General features: G+C 40.4%; 1 protein-coding gene across 2 annotated transcripts in view; it reads left to right on the top strand.

The window, feature by feature from the left end:
* Positions 1-14,771, top strand: part of ARHGAP35 (Rho GTPase activating protein 35) — a 111,521-nt gene that overhangs the window by 88,924 nt on the left and 7,826 nt on the right. For both annotated transcript variants that reach the window (XM_043501612.1, XM_043501611.1), the window contains exons 4-5: positions 7,650-7,727; positions 10,971-11,102. In XM_043501612.1, the coding sequence (XP_043357547.1) occupies positions 7,650-7,727; positions 10,971-11,102 (210 nt within the window). The remainder of the gene's footprint in view (positions 1-7,649; positions 7,728-10,970; positions 11,103-14,771) is intronic.

The following is a 14,771-nucleotide window of genomic DNA, read 5'->3' as shown; positions in this document are numbered from 1 at the left end:
TGATGCTATCCTATATATGTAGTATGTTTTTCTCCCTTAAATTGTATTATGTATATAATTGTCCTCTCTGTTTTTATGCTCCTTTTCCTGACTCTACAAACACATCTGTACAAGTGCTTCCTGCGTGGTGCAACTCAGAAAATTGACTTTGCTATAATTTTTCTAGTCACTAACTAATATGCCTAATGCCTCGTTTTTTCTTTGAGTGATGCTCTGGAGAAAAGAGGTTCTATCACAGGGATACATTTCAGATATATAGTAAGGCCTAAACTTCTGGGAAGCCTTCCCTGATTGAGAAACCAGATTTATTTCTAGTTATCTGGATTATTAAAGTTTTCTTTCATATCTAACATGTCCTGCTAAAAAACCTAGATTGTTATGGAATATTATCACCGTGGATGTCACAAAATTTATGGAGGTGCCCAGTGAGTCATTTGATTCTAGGTAGCTAGTGTATTGTATGTGAATCTTATTTTCTGGTTGTAGAAATGTCAGCTGGAAGAATCAAATGCTTTAGAGAGGCAAAGTATAGTTGCATATTTATCCAAAATTCTTTTGTGAAACAGATTAAGGTTCTACCTCAATTAAGTTTTCCCACCGCTTGATTCTAAGCTTTGGCTCATGTAATAAAAGATCTTTTATCGAGAATGAACAAATCTCTTCGGAAAGTCCAACCAGCTTTTTTCTTTGGAATTCATTAGTTGGGCCTCTGGTTAAGGACTACATTGAAAATAACTGCTGTCTTTCTCTTCTTGTTCTTGCTGATGGGAATGCCACTTAGGCAATGTTAAAGTCCTTTCTACTGGAGTGCTCTAAGCAGCCAGTCTGTGGTAGCTGTAACCACACAAGATATCCCATTGTAGCCACATTGGGCTTATTATATCTCCATGTCAGATGTTACTGATGAGAATCTGACAGCAAGAGTAAGAAACCCAGCTGTTCCTATTTCTTAGTATTTCATGATGTTGGTCATTTTGTGTCTCACCTTACTTTCATTATCTGTGCACTTTCTTACAGCTATTGACAAAAACTAATGGGGAGCAAGCATATAAGTGAGGTTATACATGAATTGTGCTGTTGAAAACACTGCAGCACATATCTTTTAATCTTGTCATTCACTGCCCTGACTAGATTTCAACCTGTGAAAGTCATGTGTTGCCACTTACATGAATTACCAGATGTAACCAGTTGGTGCTGCTGGAGCATACCTTCGGCATTGTTAGGAGCAATAAGGTGGGTGACCCAGAGATTGTCTGATTGTTGAGAAGAAGGCAAGCGCAGAAGGCAGGTAGCATTAGAAACCTTTGATGAATTTGGACCCTGTAATGAGCATGACCCTTATATAAATGATCATGTTGGTTATAGTACTGTTGTTCTACCTTTTCTGGTGATCTCCCTTAAAAAAGCTTTACCTTTTTATCATAGACACTCCATGCTGGATTTATATCCCCATTATTCAGATACCGCATTCATTCAATGTGTTTCATTTAAAAATGAATGGCTTGATCCTCTCCTCATGCAGGGGGTACATGCATATCTTGGGAAATCTATTGCCTTTGTATGCAGACAGGTTCTCTTGATTCTTCACAAAATTCATGTCCATATGTCTGAAAATAAATCTTACCGCTTTTTTGCACATTTAGGTTCCAGTAATTCTCTCAAATGCAAGCCCTGTCTTACACTGCTGTAGCATAGCTACTCAGGGGATTTGCATGGATATGTTGCTCCACTGGTGCAAAAATCCCTCACACAGACAAGTCCTCAGTAGTGGTGTTCCCCAAGATCGTGCATTCCTGAAGGTTGCATGCGGGTCTTACCCTACAGAGATCTGCACATGCCTATTTCCAGTACGTCTGGTCAACAGTGCCCTCTGTACAGTACATACCACACCTAAAAGTTTTGCAATCGTGACATGGAGAAGAGTTAAAGAACTTTTGTAGCCTGAGACCATGTTTTCCCTTACTGCACAAGATTGAAATACTAAACTAAAGTAGCATGGGTAGTAAGCAGAAATTCAGTGTAATGATGCTCCCAGATACAGTTCTTCTGTAGTTAGTTCTTTGTAGTTTATTTAACTCCTTTGTGTTGTGTCTCCAGTTCAGCCCTATCTACACATATGTTTGCAAGATTGGGGACCCTAGTGGGAAGGAAAGGAATAGCTTGGAGTTTTAATGCTACAATAGGGCACAAGAAAAATCTGGATTTTAGTCTCGGCTGTGCCACAGACATTCTCTGTGACATCGGGCAGGTCATTTAATCTCTCTCTACCTTAGTTCCTTACCTGTAAAATAATGATCCTCCCCATCTCTGAGGTATTGTTAGAATAAATTGTGACGTTTACTTGGGTATTTCAGTGATGAGCAACATTATTACTATTATTTGTATTATCGAAGCACCTATGAACTCCAATCATGGACCGGGACTCCATTGTACTAGGCACTGTCTGTACAAACACAAAACAAAAAAGGTGGTCCCTGTCACAAGGAGAAACATATAAATAAACTATTGTAGGCAGACTGCTAGAATTGTCACTGTTTTAAGCATTGCGTTGACTAGCCCTGCTCTGGCAGGTGTTACTTAACATAATGCTTAAAACACTGCTTGCAGCCAGTGGCCCTTCTGTGCTAGGGCTCCCAACATTGCCACAACTGATGGAGCTGCACCCATGTTAGCAATGATGTAGACAGGGCTTTGTTTTTTAAAGTCAAGTTACTCCTTGCAGCTTCTTCCTAGGTTTTGTTTCTGCTTATATGAAATTAGTGGTTGATATTAATAGTTCAGTTCAGGTCAAATGATGTTTAGCCTGTCTTGATGCTACAGCTTTGTAATGTCTGTGTGGCTGGTGTAAAACAGGATTTCATAAAATAAACATGGAAGTGGATTGCAGGAAATATTAAGTCAGTTATTAAATACTGATGAGACATCGTGGATGAGGTCATATCTTTTATTTGACCGACTTTTGGTGAGAGAGAAGCTTTTGAGCTTACCCAGAGCTTTTCTTCAGGTCTGGGAAATGTACTCAGTGCCATATCGAAGTACAGTGGAACAGATTGTTTAGCATAAGCCGTAAATCCAATGTCTCTCTTGAGTCCATGGTTTTTCGTATCTAGCAAAGTTATGAATTTAAGCTCCCAAGCTTATCTTTTGCCAGTGTCGTGCAGGTTTCCATTGAGGCTGAAGACTGTGATGTCAGATATAGAGTGATCGCTTTGTCAAAAGTGTTCACCCCAAATGATAGTGTTATTATCTTCTATTAATTTTTTTGTGAGAGTTCATCAAGAGCATAGTAGCAGTGGAAGTATGGCTACAAATTTTACATGTGCTGTTTTGGCAGGATCTGGTGCTGCTTTGAGTTGGTGGTCCTGGTCTGTGGGTCATTTGCTTCTCATGACAAGCTTGGAGAACGTGGGGGGTGGTTTGAAGACCAGAAGAGTCCTCATCCTCAAAGAAATCCCTTCAAAAGATGATCCTGTGAGCTTAAATTCATAACTTAGCTAGATACTAAAAATCATGACTGAATAAAGACAAAAAGAACAGGAGTACTTGTGGCATCTTAGAGACTAACATATTTATTTGAGCATAAGCTTTGGTGGGCTACAGCCCACTTCATTGGATGCATAGAATGGAACATATAGTAAGAAGATTATATCAAATAAATTTATTAGTCTCTAAGGTGCCACAAATACTCCTGTTCTTATTTATATACAGAGAGAATATGAAAAGGTGGAGTAAGAGGCTAATTAATTAAGATGAGCTATTATCAGCAGGAGAAAAAAAACTTTTGTAGTGATAATCAAGATGGCCCATTTAGACAGTTGACAAGAAGGTGTGAGGATACTTAACATGGGGAAATAGATTCAATATGTGTAATGACCAAGCCACTCCCAGTCTCTATTCAAACCCAAGTTAATGGTATCTAGTTTGCATATTAATTCAAGTTCAGCAGTTTCTCGTTGGAGTCTGTTTTTTAAGCTTTTCTGTTGCAAAATTACAGCCCACGAAAGCTTATGCTCAAATAAATTTTAGTCTCTAAGGTGCCACAAGTACTCCTGTTCTTTTTGCAGATACAGACTAACATGGCTGCTACTCTGAAACCTGAATAGACACACTGGATTTATTGCTTATTACAACAGTTTATAACTTAAACTGTGCCTCTCTTCTCCCCCTTCTTCCCCCCCCCCAGTTTTTTCCCCCTTCTATGGCTGGGAGTTAATGTTCATGGACCACTTCACCTTGAATGGTGACTTGAAATATGCTAACTACTTATGCTAAACCGTCTGTACCATCTTATATTTAGCTATGACAATGAGACTGACTCTATACTAGAAGCATGACATCAGCGGAGCTACAGTGCTGTAGAGCGTCTGGTGAAAACGCTCTGTGCCAACGGGAGAGAGCTCTTGCATCGGCATAATAAATCCACCTCCACAAGAGGCAGTAGTTATGTCAGCATGATAGTGCTGTCCATACTGGTGCTTAGGTCGGTGTGACTTATTCACACCCCTGAATGACATAAATTATTCTGAAGTAAGTGGGAGTATAGTGTAGACCTGGCATGAGTGTATTTCCCAGACCTGAAAAAAGCTCCGTGTAAGCTTGAAAGCTTCTCTCTCTCTCCAGCAGAAGTTGGTCCTATAAATGATATTCTCACCCACCTTGTCTCTCTCATTTCCTAGGACCAACACGGCTACACCACTGCATACACTAAATATTGATGTTGCTCAGTCATGAAGGGGGATGGTTTGAATTTACAAGTTATGTTTGTTTCAATTTTTCATTATATATGTTGTCAGCATTATGCCTCTCATTTAAGCTACTGGTAATTAATTTGCCATTTTCTCTTATTAGCGGCTATGGTGGACGATCATTAAGAGAAGTAATTACTCATCTTACTTTGTGCTGAGTGGTAATGTTCTGTCAGAAAAAATTAATTGGGGAACAATTGTGGAGCCATCTGCAGTCTTCGCAGTCCCATAGTGTCTATTCCCTTTCCATCTACATGTCTGAGCAACGAGTCTTTTGGGGGGAGAAAGAAAGAAAGAAATTGCCAGAATGTCTGTGGCTCTGATCCTTTTGTTTCGTGCATTCATTGCTTAGTATTGCTGTAAGGTTCGACAGTACTAGTGTTACTTGGGGCAAGAATGATGCTGGCTTTATGTGAGTTTGGTGTGACAGAAATGATTGAGATCAGACTTGCTAACAGGAGCTAGGGCACATGTAGACTTTTAATGACCGTACTAGGCTTTTAAACAGCTATTCATATTTTCACTGCTTTCTTTTTCCAGTTTGCACATACCTGCTTTGATTTCTCTGTGGCTCTCCAACTTTATATGACAATGGAACTAGGACTGGGGTCCCTGACTAGACTGCCTCTTTCTTGGGAACATGGTGCTGTAGAAGTGATAGTTCACCATGGGCTGAGGGTTGTAACAAAACATGATATGCAAAGCACAATAATCTTTGGGGAAAGTGCAACTCCTGGGGAACACTTAATGTGAACAATATTTTATAGAAATATATAACATTTCGTGTAGCTCACGAAAGCTTATGCTCTAATAAATTTGTTAGTCTCTAAGGTGCCACAAGTACTCCTTTTCTTTTTGCGAATACAGACTAACACGGCTGCTACTCTGAAACCTGTCAATATTTTATAGCATGGCAAAGCCCAGAAACAAATCTTAAGAACTAGTTACTGTCAATTTTAAGTCATCTTTGGACAGTTTGGGTATGTCCATCATTAGTGAGTCAAACTGAGGCTCTGTCTACACTACCACGGGATCAACACTCCAGTGATTGATGCACCAGGGGTCGATTTAGTGGGTCTAGTGAAGACCTGCTAAATCGATGGCAGAGCACTCTCCAGTTGACCCAGGTACTCCACCAGGAATGAGAGGAGTAAGGTAAATCAACGGGAGAGTGTCTCCCGTCAACCCAGCATGGTGTAGACCCCGCAGTAAGTTGACCTAAGCTACATCGACTCCAGCTGGAGTTGCGTAATTTAGGTCGACTTACTGCAGTAATGTAGACATAGCCTGAGACAAGTGTAAGCAAGGACCAGAAAAGCAGAGCTTCCGATTAAAGGCAGAGAGATGGGGCTCTGTCTTTTCTTGATGTATGTATACATTAAACAGGTACTTGCCTTAATAAGTCCCGTTGTCTAATGGCAAGCTTGCTTTGAATTTGGGCCGCAGGGAGATGCATGGTGGCAGCTGCTCCTGTTTTTCTTTCCAAGTGCACAGACACTGATTCTTTTGTGTCCAGCCCTGAATTTTATGGTCTTCTGGGCTGGTCTATTAACCCAGTTTTCTTTTCTGATGAGGTGAGTTGCTTTCTGTGAAATGAGACCCTGATACAGTCCACTTCTTTAGCAATTAAAAGCTTTTAAACTGTCCAGTTGATGACCTGTATATTGAATAAATCCTTTGCACTTCAGATTCAAATACTATTAATGTACTGTGTATCATAAGACAGGTTCTCTGCTTTTATCTCACTGAACGTGGGCTTCTCGGAAAGCATCAATTAAAATGATGGCTAAATTGAGACATTTGTTTTCTCTGCTCATAGATTCACTGCAAGAGTTGCATATCCTTCTAGTTGCATTGCAAGTGATCACCCTCGCCCTCTTGTGTCAAATTGCTTCTTCTGTATATGCTGAGGTTACTGCAACTGAGCTGACTGATCTCTATGTGTACAGGCATTTGTCCTTGAGGTGGTAGTAAGGAAAGGAGCAATGAGGGGTAGCTTCTTCCCTTAGCCGGATGCCAAATACCTACAAACATCAGGAGTCACTTGCCTTGTTTATTCCATCTGTTGCACAGATGTGTGGAAAACAGAAGCACCTTTTAAAATCTAGTTTTATGCACCAAGAAGTTATTTAGTGAAACAGTGTTATTTGTTGAGTATATTCATTTAACAGGTTAACTTCCTATAGAAGCTATTTTTGCTGTAGCCACAATGTTTATTTTAGGTAAGAACCAGTATTGTCCTCTGCTTAGAGCAGAGGGGGAGTCAGAGACCCCAGATTCTAAACCTGATTCTGCCATCTTTCCCCATTGTTCTTTCCACATCTATAAAATGGTGACTCAGGCCATATCTGTGCTACAATGGCACGGTGACAACACCATAACTATGTCACTGTGGCACTGTATTGTAGACATTTCATACAGCAACAGAAGGATTTTTTTTTTCTGTTTCTGTAGCGAATCTACCTCTCCTGCAACTACACTGGGGGTTAGGTTGGCATAGCTGCGTGCTCAAGGATGTGCACTTCTCACGTCCCTGAGTGCTGTAACTATGTCGACCCAACTTTTAAGTATAGACTAGACCTAATCATATTTCTCTCTCAATATATGCTTAACTACTGTTTGCTTATAAAGTGCCATGAGATCTTCTGAGGGAAACTGGTTGAGAAGCACAAGTCTTTTTTTCTCCTCTGAGTATTTTTGCAAAGCATATTGCTCGTTCTAAGGAATAAAAGTTGTGCACCACTTTCCAGTTCTTATGACATGGGAGTCTTCTCACAGATTCATTTTCCCACCCCCTCCTTGTAGACAGAGAATTCTGTTCCATCCAGATAACACTTCCACAAAGTTGCACCCTTCTGATTCCAGTCCTTATACTGACTTTTTGTTTCCTTGTTGTTTCACTAGGATTGAATACTGAAGGCATCTATCGTGTGAGTGGAAACAAGTCTGAGATGGAGAGTCTGCAGAGACAGTTTGATCAAGGTAATATCTGTTCCTATTGCTGTAATTGGGCAAAGGGGTTAGGCTGTGGCAGTAGCATAGGAAATATTTTTTTTAATTTACTTAGGATCATCTAGTCTAGTCTAGATAAAAATGATTTATTTTTATACAATCTGTTTTGATTCCAGGTCTGGGCCTTTGTAATCACCTTTTAAACTATTACTGGCATTTGGACTGAAAGCTGAGAGGTCTGAATGTGACCATGAGTTTAATTCAGATTAGATGTAATGGGCACAGCTTTCTTTAATATTTGTTCATTGACTGATTGAGAATTTGCTCTAATTTCTTAAATCTGAGCAATCAGAGTGTGATAATCAGCCAAATTATCAGCTAGTACTGCTGTAACTCTTGTTATGCTGTGTTGGTACTCTGTTCTTCCCAAAATGTTTAGGCTATGTCTGCTCTGTTGAAATAATCAGGGTCCTGTGTGTGCTGAGCAGACCCTTAAAGCAGACTTGTGCTCTAGAATAAAAGGGATGGTGGTGCTCTAGAATACAAGAGCTAGATATGGTGTCCCTTGCCCCTGTTTGCCAGAAGCTGGGAATGGGCAAGAGGAGATGGATTACTTGATGATCACCTGTTCTATTCATTCCCTCTGAAGCACCTGGCATTGGCCACTATCGGAAGATCTTTGTTCTGACTCAGTATGGCCATTCTTATGTTTTTATTTCATTTTTTAAAAAGATGTTTCTAGACTTCGTGGATGTGAAACAAGTGTGAATCAATGCAAGGTTTTATTTTCTGGCTTTGCAAACTGCCCTCTGGCCTTGTCTAGTCTACAGGTAAAAGGTGTATTTTAAATCATGTCTGTTAACATGATTTGAAATTCTATTTTATACCCAGTGTAGAAATAGTTTTAATGCCGTTAACACCCTAGAGTTAATTAGGTACCAGCTAACATGGCTTTAAAGGTATTAAACTATATCTAGGCTATGTGGTAAGTGATTTCAAACTATGATAATTAATTTAGCTTTAAAAACACTTTTTCATAGGGTACAATCTGGAACTGGAATAACCAATCTGTTTTAATTCACACCCTCATTTATTTTGACTCAAGTCTGTGGGTGCACACTTCTTTTGGATTAATCAAAATAGAACATTCTTAATCTGAAATAAGTGTGTCCACATGCAGATTTGCATCAAAATAGATGAGGGTGCGAGTTAAAACAGACTGATATTTTGGTTCCAGGTTGTGTAAACAAACCTATAATCTAGACAAGACCTCAGAGGTGTGAGCTGCTCCATTATCTTAATAGGGGTTAACTCTGAAACACAAAACAAAATAATTTTAAACTACGGTTTCACTGCTTGGGGCTGATAATTTTAGTAGAAACTTCCAGCTGTTGTGTTTAGCTCACAATCCGAAACTGCCTCCCATGTCTTCCCATTTGCCAGAAGCCCGACCTGTTGTTTACCCAGCTCCCATTGGTCCCAGACACCTATTGCGATCCTTTTTTGTATTGTCAATGCACCCATTTTCAGCACATTCAAAACTTAAACTGTTGATGCAACATAAAATAAATTTATAATCAAAATAAATATCATGGGGACTAGCATACTGATTGTTGTTTGTGTTCATATTTAACTAAACTTCCATGTTTAAATTTAGATGAGGATGCCGGAGTACCGCACAGACTTTAGGTCCTTGAAAATAACCTTTTTAATTTTCTCTCTTCTGTTGCTATGTGGAAAACCCACAGATAGCTGGGAAACTAACTTAAGGAGAAACAGTGAAACTGAATAGAAGCAATGTGCTGTCAAATGCACAAAGTAAGCAAAGTGAAAAACACAATGAGAAATATCTTTTCTCTAATCTTTCAATTACAGTAATCATAGGTATTACTTGGAACAATTGTAGGGGAAAGATTGTCAGTAATATGAGTTTTAAGTTAGCTATATCCCTTCAAACAGAGCAAGTCTTTTCTGATGACACAAGTGAGACGAAAACATGTTATAATATGTTTGAGTGACAACCAGATTTAACTGCAGTTATTTTTGTAGCGTAGGCAGAATTGATATTCATGACCTTGCAATTCCTGCCTTAATTTTTAAATTCATGGCATCACAATATGTACCATAATGCTTGAACATAGTATTTTCTGGCTCTAGGACATCAAAGCCTGTACATTTGACAGTTTTTATGGTGTGTCTTTGTTGCTCCTGGCCTCTGTAGACCATCTTGTCTGATATTTTCCCTTTGCCCTTATCTAAATCTCTCCCTTTCTTTCCACATTGTTCTGTGAGTGGTTCAGTTGTTTGTAATTAATGTATTCACATGAGGTTTTGCCACTCTGTGTAGGAGTTCTTGTTTGACATGTTTCTTCAACAAAGTGTTTAAGAGATTTATTTAGTGCAGATAAATGAAACTACTAATTTCTGTGTACTAGTGTTCAAATTTCCAGTGTTTTTGTAAGTTCTACCGTTTTGTTCTTCCAGGGCCCTTGCTGACCATTGGGATTTTGTTTATTTCCCAGCCGGGGACATTGTCTGAAAAAGCAAATTAGGACTTTAAACATGATAAAGTGTCTTAAAACTGAATAAATGTAGCTCTAGTTGTATGAAAGGTTTAGGGATTCAAACGAGCTTTATGATGATGCCTACTATAGGGTGACATGATAGAGCAAAACTCTTATAATCTCACCTTGCATGATTGTTAACATTTTAAAGGTGTCTACAGACGTTAACTGCAATGATGTTACATTTGAATTTCTTCATCAGTAGCTGCTTTGGGGGAGGGATCTGTAAGAAGATAGATAAATTAGCAGAAAAGAATTTACAAACTGCAGGTGGCTTTGAAAAATAGGACAAAGCAGGAATATTAGTAATCTCATTAGCCAGATCCAAAAGGTTCATGGCAGGCAGTATTTGCTACTGGGTAGGGTAAGACTGGAAGTCAGGACTCCTTTATCCCTTTTCTGGACCTGTCAAATTAACTGCCCCCTCAGAGCTTCTGTTTAGCTAGCAGTCAAATGGGCGTCATCTTAAAGAATTGGAGTTTTGCATAAGAGCAGGGGATGGTTTCTCTGTGTTCTGTGCAAGACAAGTGTTTTAGCTGTTTGTCACATAGGCCCTCTACTTTCAGCACTTTCTCTAAGTCTCATTTTTAGCCCGCCAAGTGATTTCTATCTCTTCCCTGTCAGGATCTCATGCATGTCATTTGCTTCACTGCAGCAGCTGCATGTCTTGTGTTTGCTGAGATTTAACTGTTAAATGCTTTCATTGTAGATCACAATCTAGACCTGGCAGAGAAGGACTTTACAGTGAATACTGTGGCTGGTGCCATGAAAAGCTTCTTCTCGGAACTGCCCGATCCCCTGGTACCGTACAATATGCAGATTGAATTGGTGGAGGCCCACAGTGAGTATGCACAAGGCTGTGGGTGACACCATTGTTTCAAAGCGTAAAGAATCCAAATTCTTCTGTCCATCTGGCATTATCGGAAACTGCTTTCTCCTGTCTGAAATGCATCAACATAGTGGCAGAGCACATAGTGCCGGTAGTGTGTTGGCTTTAAGTGCAAATTTCCTAACTTTAATTGACTTAGTCCGTATTGTGTGTTGTCATCATGACAACAGTAATAATTGTCTCTGCTTGTAGAGCTTAGAGCAAGAACTGAGCTGAGACATTTGTGGTGCTTTCCTAATCGTACTGTTCTATCCTCTGCCTAGAACATAACGTACTTTAGGACGTGGATTGTGAGACACAAATGCAGAACTTGGGCACACCTGGAAATTTGCTTGTTCCAATTATATTGCCCTGGGATGCAATGGGGTCCTGAAGTCAGCATTGTTTGGGCAGGTATAAATCCAAAATTGCAGCCAGTTTCCTTGGACTTCAGCAGGGTGAATCCTTTGTCTCTCAGCTTGTTAAACTGCCTGGAGCTTAGCCCCTGCACAAGTTTTTTCCTTCCTTTTTATTTCTTTTTTTAGCTGCTTGGCGGGGGCGTTGACCCACTGCTTTTGCATGCCAAAGAGGCAGCTGCTACCTTTTAGGGCTGAGCAAGGCTTTCAGTCTAGCTGCCCAGTCAATACATGATCTCTATCAGCAGGCAAGCCCTGATCTATCCAAAGTAGTCTTCTCACAGCAGAACCCACGCTGCCACAATTAATACATTATAGCGGTTGGTATCTCATGTGCCAGGCCTGCAACCCAACCCAGTGATTTTATATCTGGTTCTAGTTGCCCTGTATGAGCTGGGTCCACACTCCTAAAGGATGGTTCTTGACAGTCAGTTGGGTCTCTAGAGCATGTTCCTGTTTGCCACAAATAGAGGGTGGCAGTGTAATACACAGCCACTGCCTGTTAATGTCTCGATGTTCCATAGATAGTTTTTCTTCCTGGATCAGCTGGAGTATATAAATGCTTTCAGTGCTGAACTTGTGTTTCCAGACACTAGTTGACAGTCCAGTGGGCTGAAAGTTTCCGTAAATGGGTTAATGTCAGGGAAGAGAACACCATCACCAGTGGTTGAGGGCATCTAATGCTAGCAGTGGACATCATGCTGAGGAAAGGATTAAATGGACAGAGTCTGTCCCTCCACAGAGTGTAGTTGCCTCCTTCAGTACACTTCTTTTCCTCCTCCCCTATCCTTAAGATGAAGCTGTGAGGGGTTGTTAATATGACCAGTGCCCTTAGAGGAAGAGCCTTTGAAATAATGCATATTAATTAAGCTAGGAAAGCCATAGATTCAGCTGGAAAATGGATCTCTCCTGGCAGTTATCTTTAGGGGCTCTCAGCCTGCTGGAAGCAAATAGGTCTGTTAGTGATAGCCTTGCCATGGCACCATCTAGAGGCAGAAAAGATAAAGGCATGTTAAAAATTCCATTGTGTGAGGGAATTGCTGGCACAGCATCTTTTTGTTTGCATTTTTTTTTTTTTTGACTTAAGAAATCTTGGCAAGAAAAATCAAGTAATTCTTGTGCAGCAGTCTTTCTAAAACACGCACATCATCCTAGTTGATTCTGCTTTGAAGACAGCACATTAAAACAGCAAGAGCCTGAGGTGGATTTAATTTCCCTTTTCATTAAGTGTCCTCCTTATTGCTACCGCCCTTTCACGGATATTCACAGCATCTTTAAGTGTGGTAGAGGCACAGTCCTGTGCATTTTAACTTGTGATACATCTACCCAAGGGCTAAGCAGAGCAATTAAATGAGGTATGCTAGACAAACGTACACAAACAGGAATTTATATATACAATTCAATGGAGGGGAAAATGCAAATAAAATATTAAGGCTGAGAATTTAAATGAATAATAGATTCTCATTAACTCAGTTCCCTTCTGTATATTTCTGTATATTTCATATTTATTTTAATTACAATCTCCATATCCAGGCACCTGACAGTATTAATGGATTATCCTGATAGTCCCCGTGAAGGGGAGGGGACTTTTGTTACCTGGTACTGCTGAATCACTTTTAATAGCAATGGGATACTTTTGTTCCAGAATCTTAGTACACAAACAGCCACTGTTGGAATGGTAAATACATAACCGGAACAATGTTTGACAGGCCTCATTGCCTTCAAGGAAGCGCCAGGTACATCCAAATGTTACCCTTCATGGATATTTAAAAGCAGCATGTGGTCTACCTTTGAGTAAAACCATAAAACACTCGTCCATGTGAAATCTGATAAACATTCAGGTATAGAGCTGGGTTTGGTGTGGGAGTCCAGACAACACCATTGTCAGTTGATAGTTCCATGTAGTGGAAGATCATATTTTCCTTCCATTTAATTATTTTTGAAAGAGAGTTTTTTAGTGAAGGCCGATGGTTTGGAGAGAGAATTCTCCAAATCACCAACAGCTTGTGTACATGCAGAGTAGCATGTACTCAAATGGTTTTACAGGTATGATTCTAAAGCAATTTAGTTAAACTGGTGCAAAAGGTGGGACATGCTTATTTCAGTTTAAACCTCTCCACCAACCTTTGCTCCCAAGGACCAGTTCTTTCTCTCTTCCAGCCTAATGCTCAACTACTGCCCATTCTGGTTTAATTGGTTTCAAACCATCCTGCCTTCTGGTAGTGGTTCCCAGTCCCATGTAGGTTGGCTGAGTTGGAATCATATGCTAGAGATCAGGGACGGTTACTGGCATTGAGGAGCACAACTTGCTCCTGTCTAGAGTCCTGCCTGTCTTCTTGCTGCAGGGATTAGTACTAGTGCCCCTAACCCTCCCTTAAAGCCAACCAGTTCCTAGGTAAGCTATCCATCTGGGAACTAACCCAAGTTCAAAGAGTTCAGCCACATCATCTGGCTTGTTGTTAGGTGCCTCTACTCTTCAACATCAGAGCAGGATCTTCTGAAACAGGTGGAAAAGACTGATGATTCGTAGCAGCAATGGGTGACTGCTCATATCTGAAACTTCAGGTTGATTGTAGAGGATGAGGTTATACCTAGAGTGGGATAAATATGGGTATCCTGTAAATCCTCTCTTCCCCTTAACTGTGTTGTATAATGGCAAGGCGTGCATAAGGGGAAATAGGCTCAAGCTGTCCCCTTTATTCTGGAGAGCTACATGAACATTATGGATGATCAAATATGGTGGAGGTACCAGTCACTGCCCTGTCCTTGAAGCAGAGTGAGAGAGCTGGACACCTGTTCAGGATGCTCAGGAGCAGGGTAGGGAAGTATATAATACCAATGCTGCTTTCCCTCCCCATTTCAGAATGGTGGCCTAGAGCCAGGAGGGTACAAGGCCAGATCTTGATGCCTTCAAAAGATGGAGATCATTGCCTGTGGTGTCAGCCTCCAGGCTTATTCCAGCTTGCAGCGCCTCCCCTCCCTCCCGGCTTCTCTGGGCATGTCTAAGTTAGACACCCAGAGCTGTAGCAGAGCTTCTGTATCAATCTATGGTCTGATGTGCAGGAGGAGACTTACACAGTTGTAACAAGGACTACTTTTCTTACATGTGCTTGATATAAAAAATACCAGTCTGGTGCTCAAGTTTTCATCCCTGTTCATCCAGTGTTGGGATGCCAATCTTATCTGACTGTGCCCAGTGTTTGTCTTTGATAATGCTTTACTCGAA

Source organism: Dermochelys coriacea, chromosome 23 (genome assembly GCF_009764565.3).
Source record: "Dermochelys coriacea isolate rDerCor1 chromosome 23, rDerCor1.pri.v4, whole genome shotgun sequence".
In the NCBI taxonomy this organism is placed as follows: domain Eukaryota; kingdom Metazoa; phylum Chordata; order Testudines; family Dermochelyidae; genus Dermochelys; species Dermochelys coriacea.
Note: the sequence above shows the minus strand (reverse complement) of the source record. Positions and strands in the feature narration are given on the sequence as shown.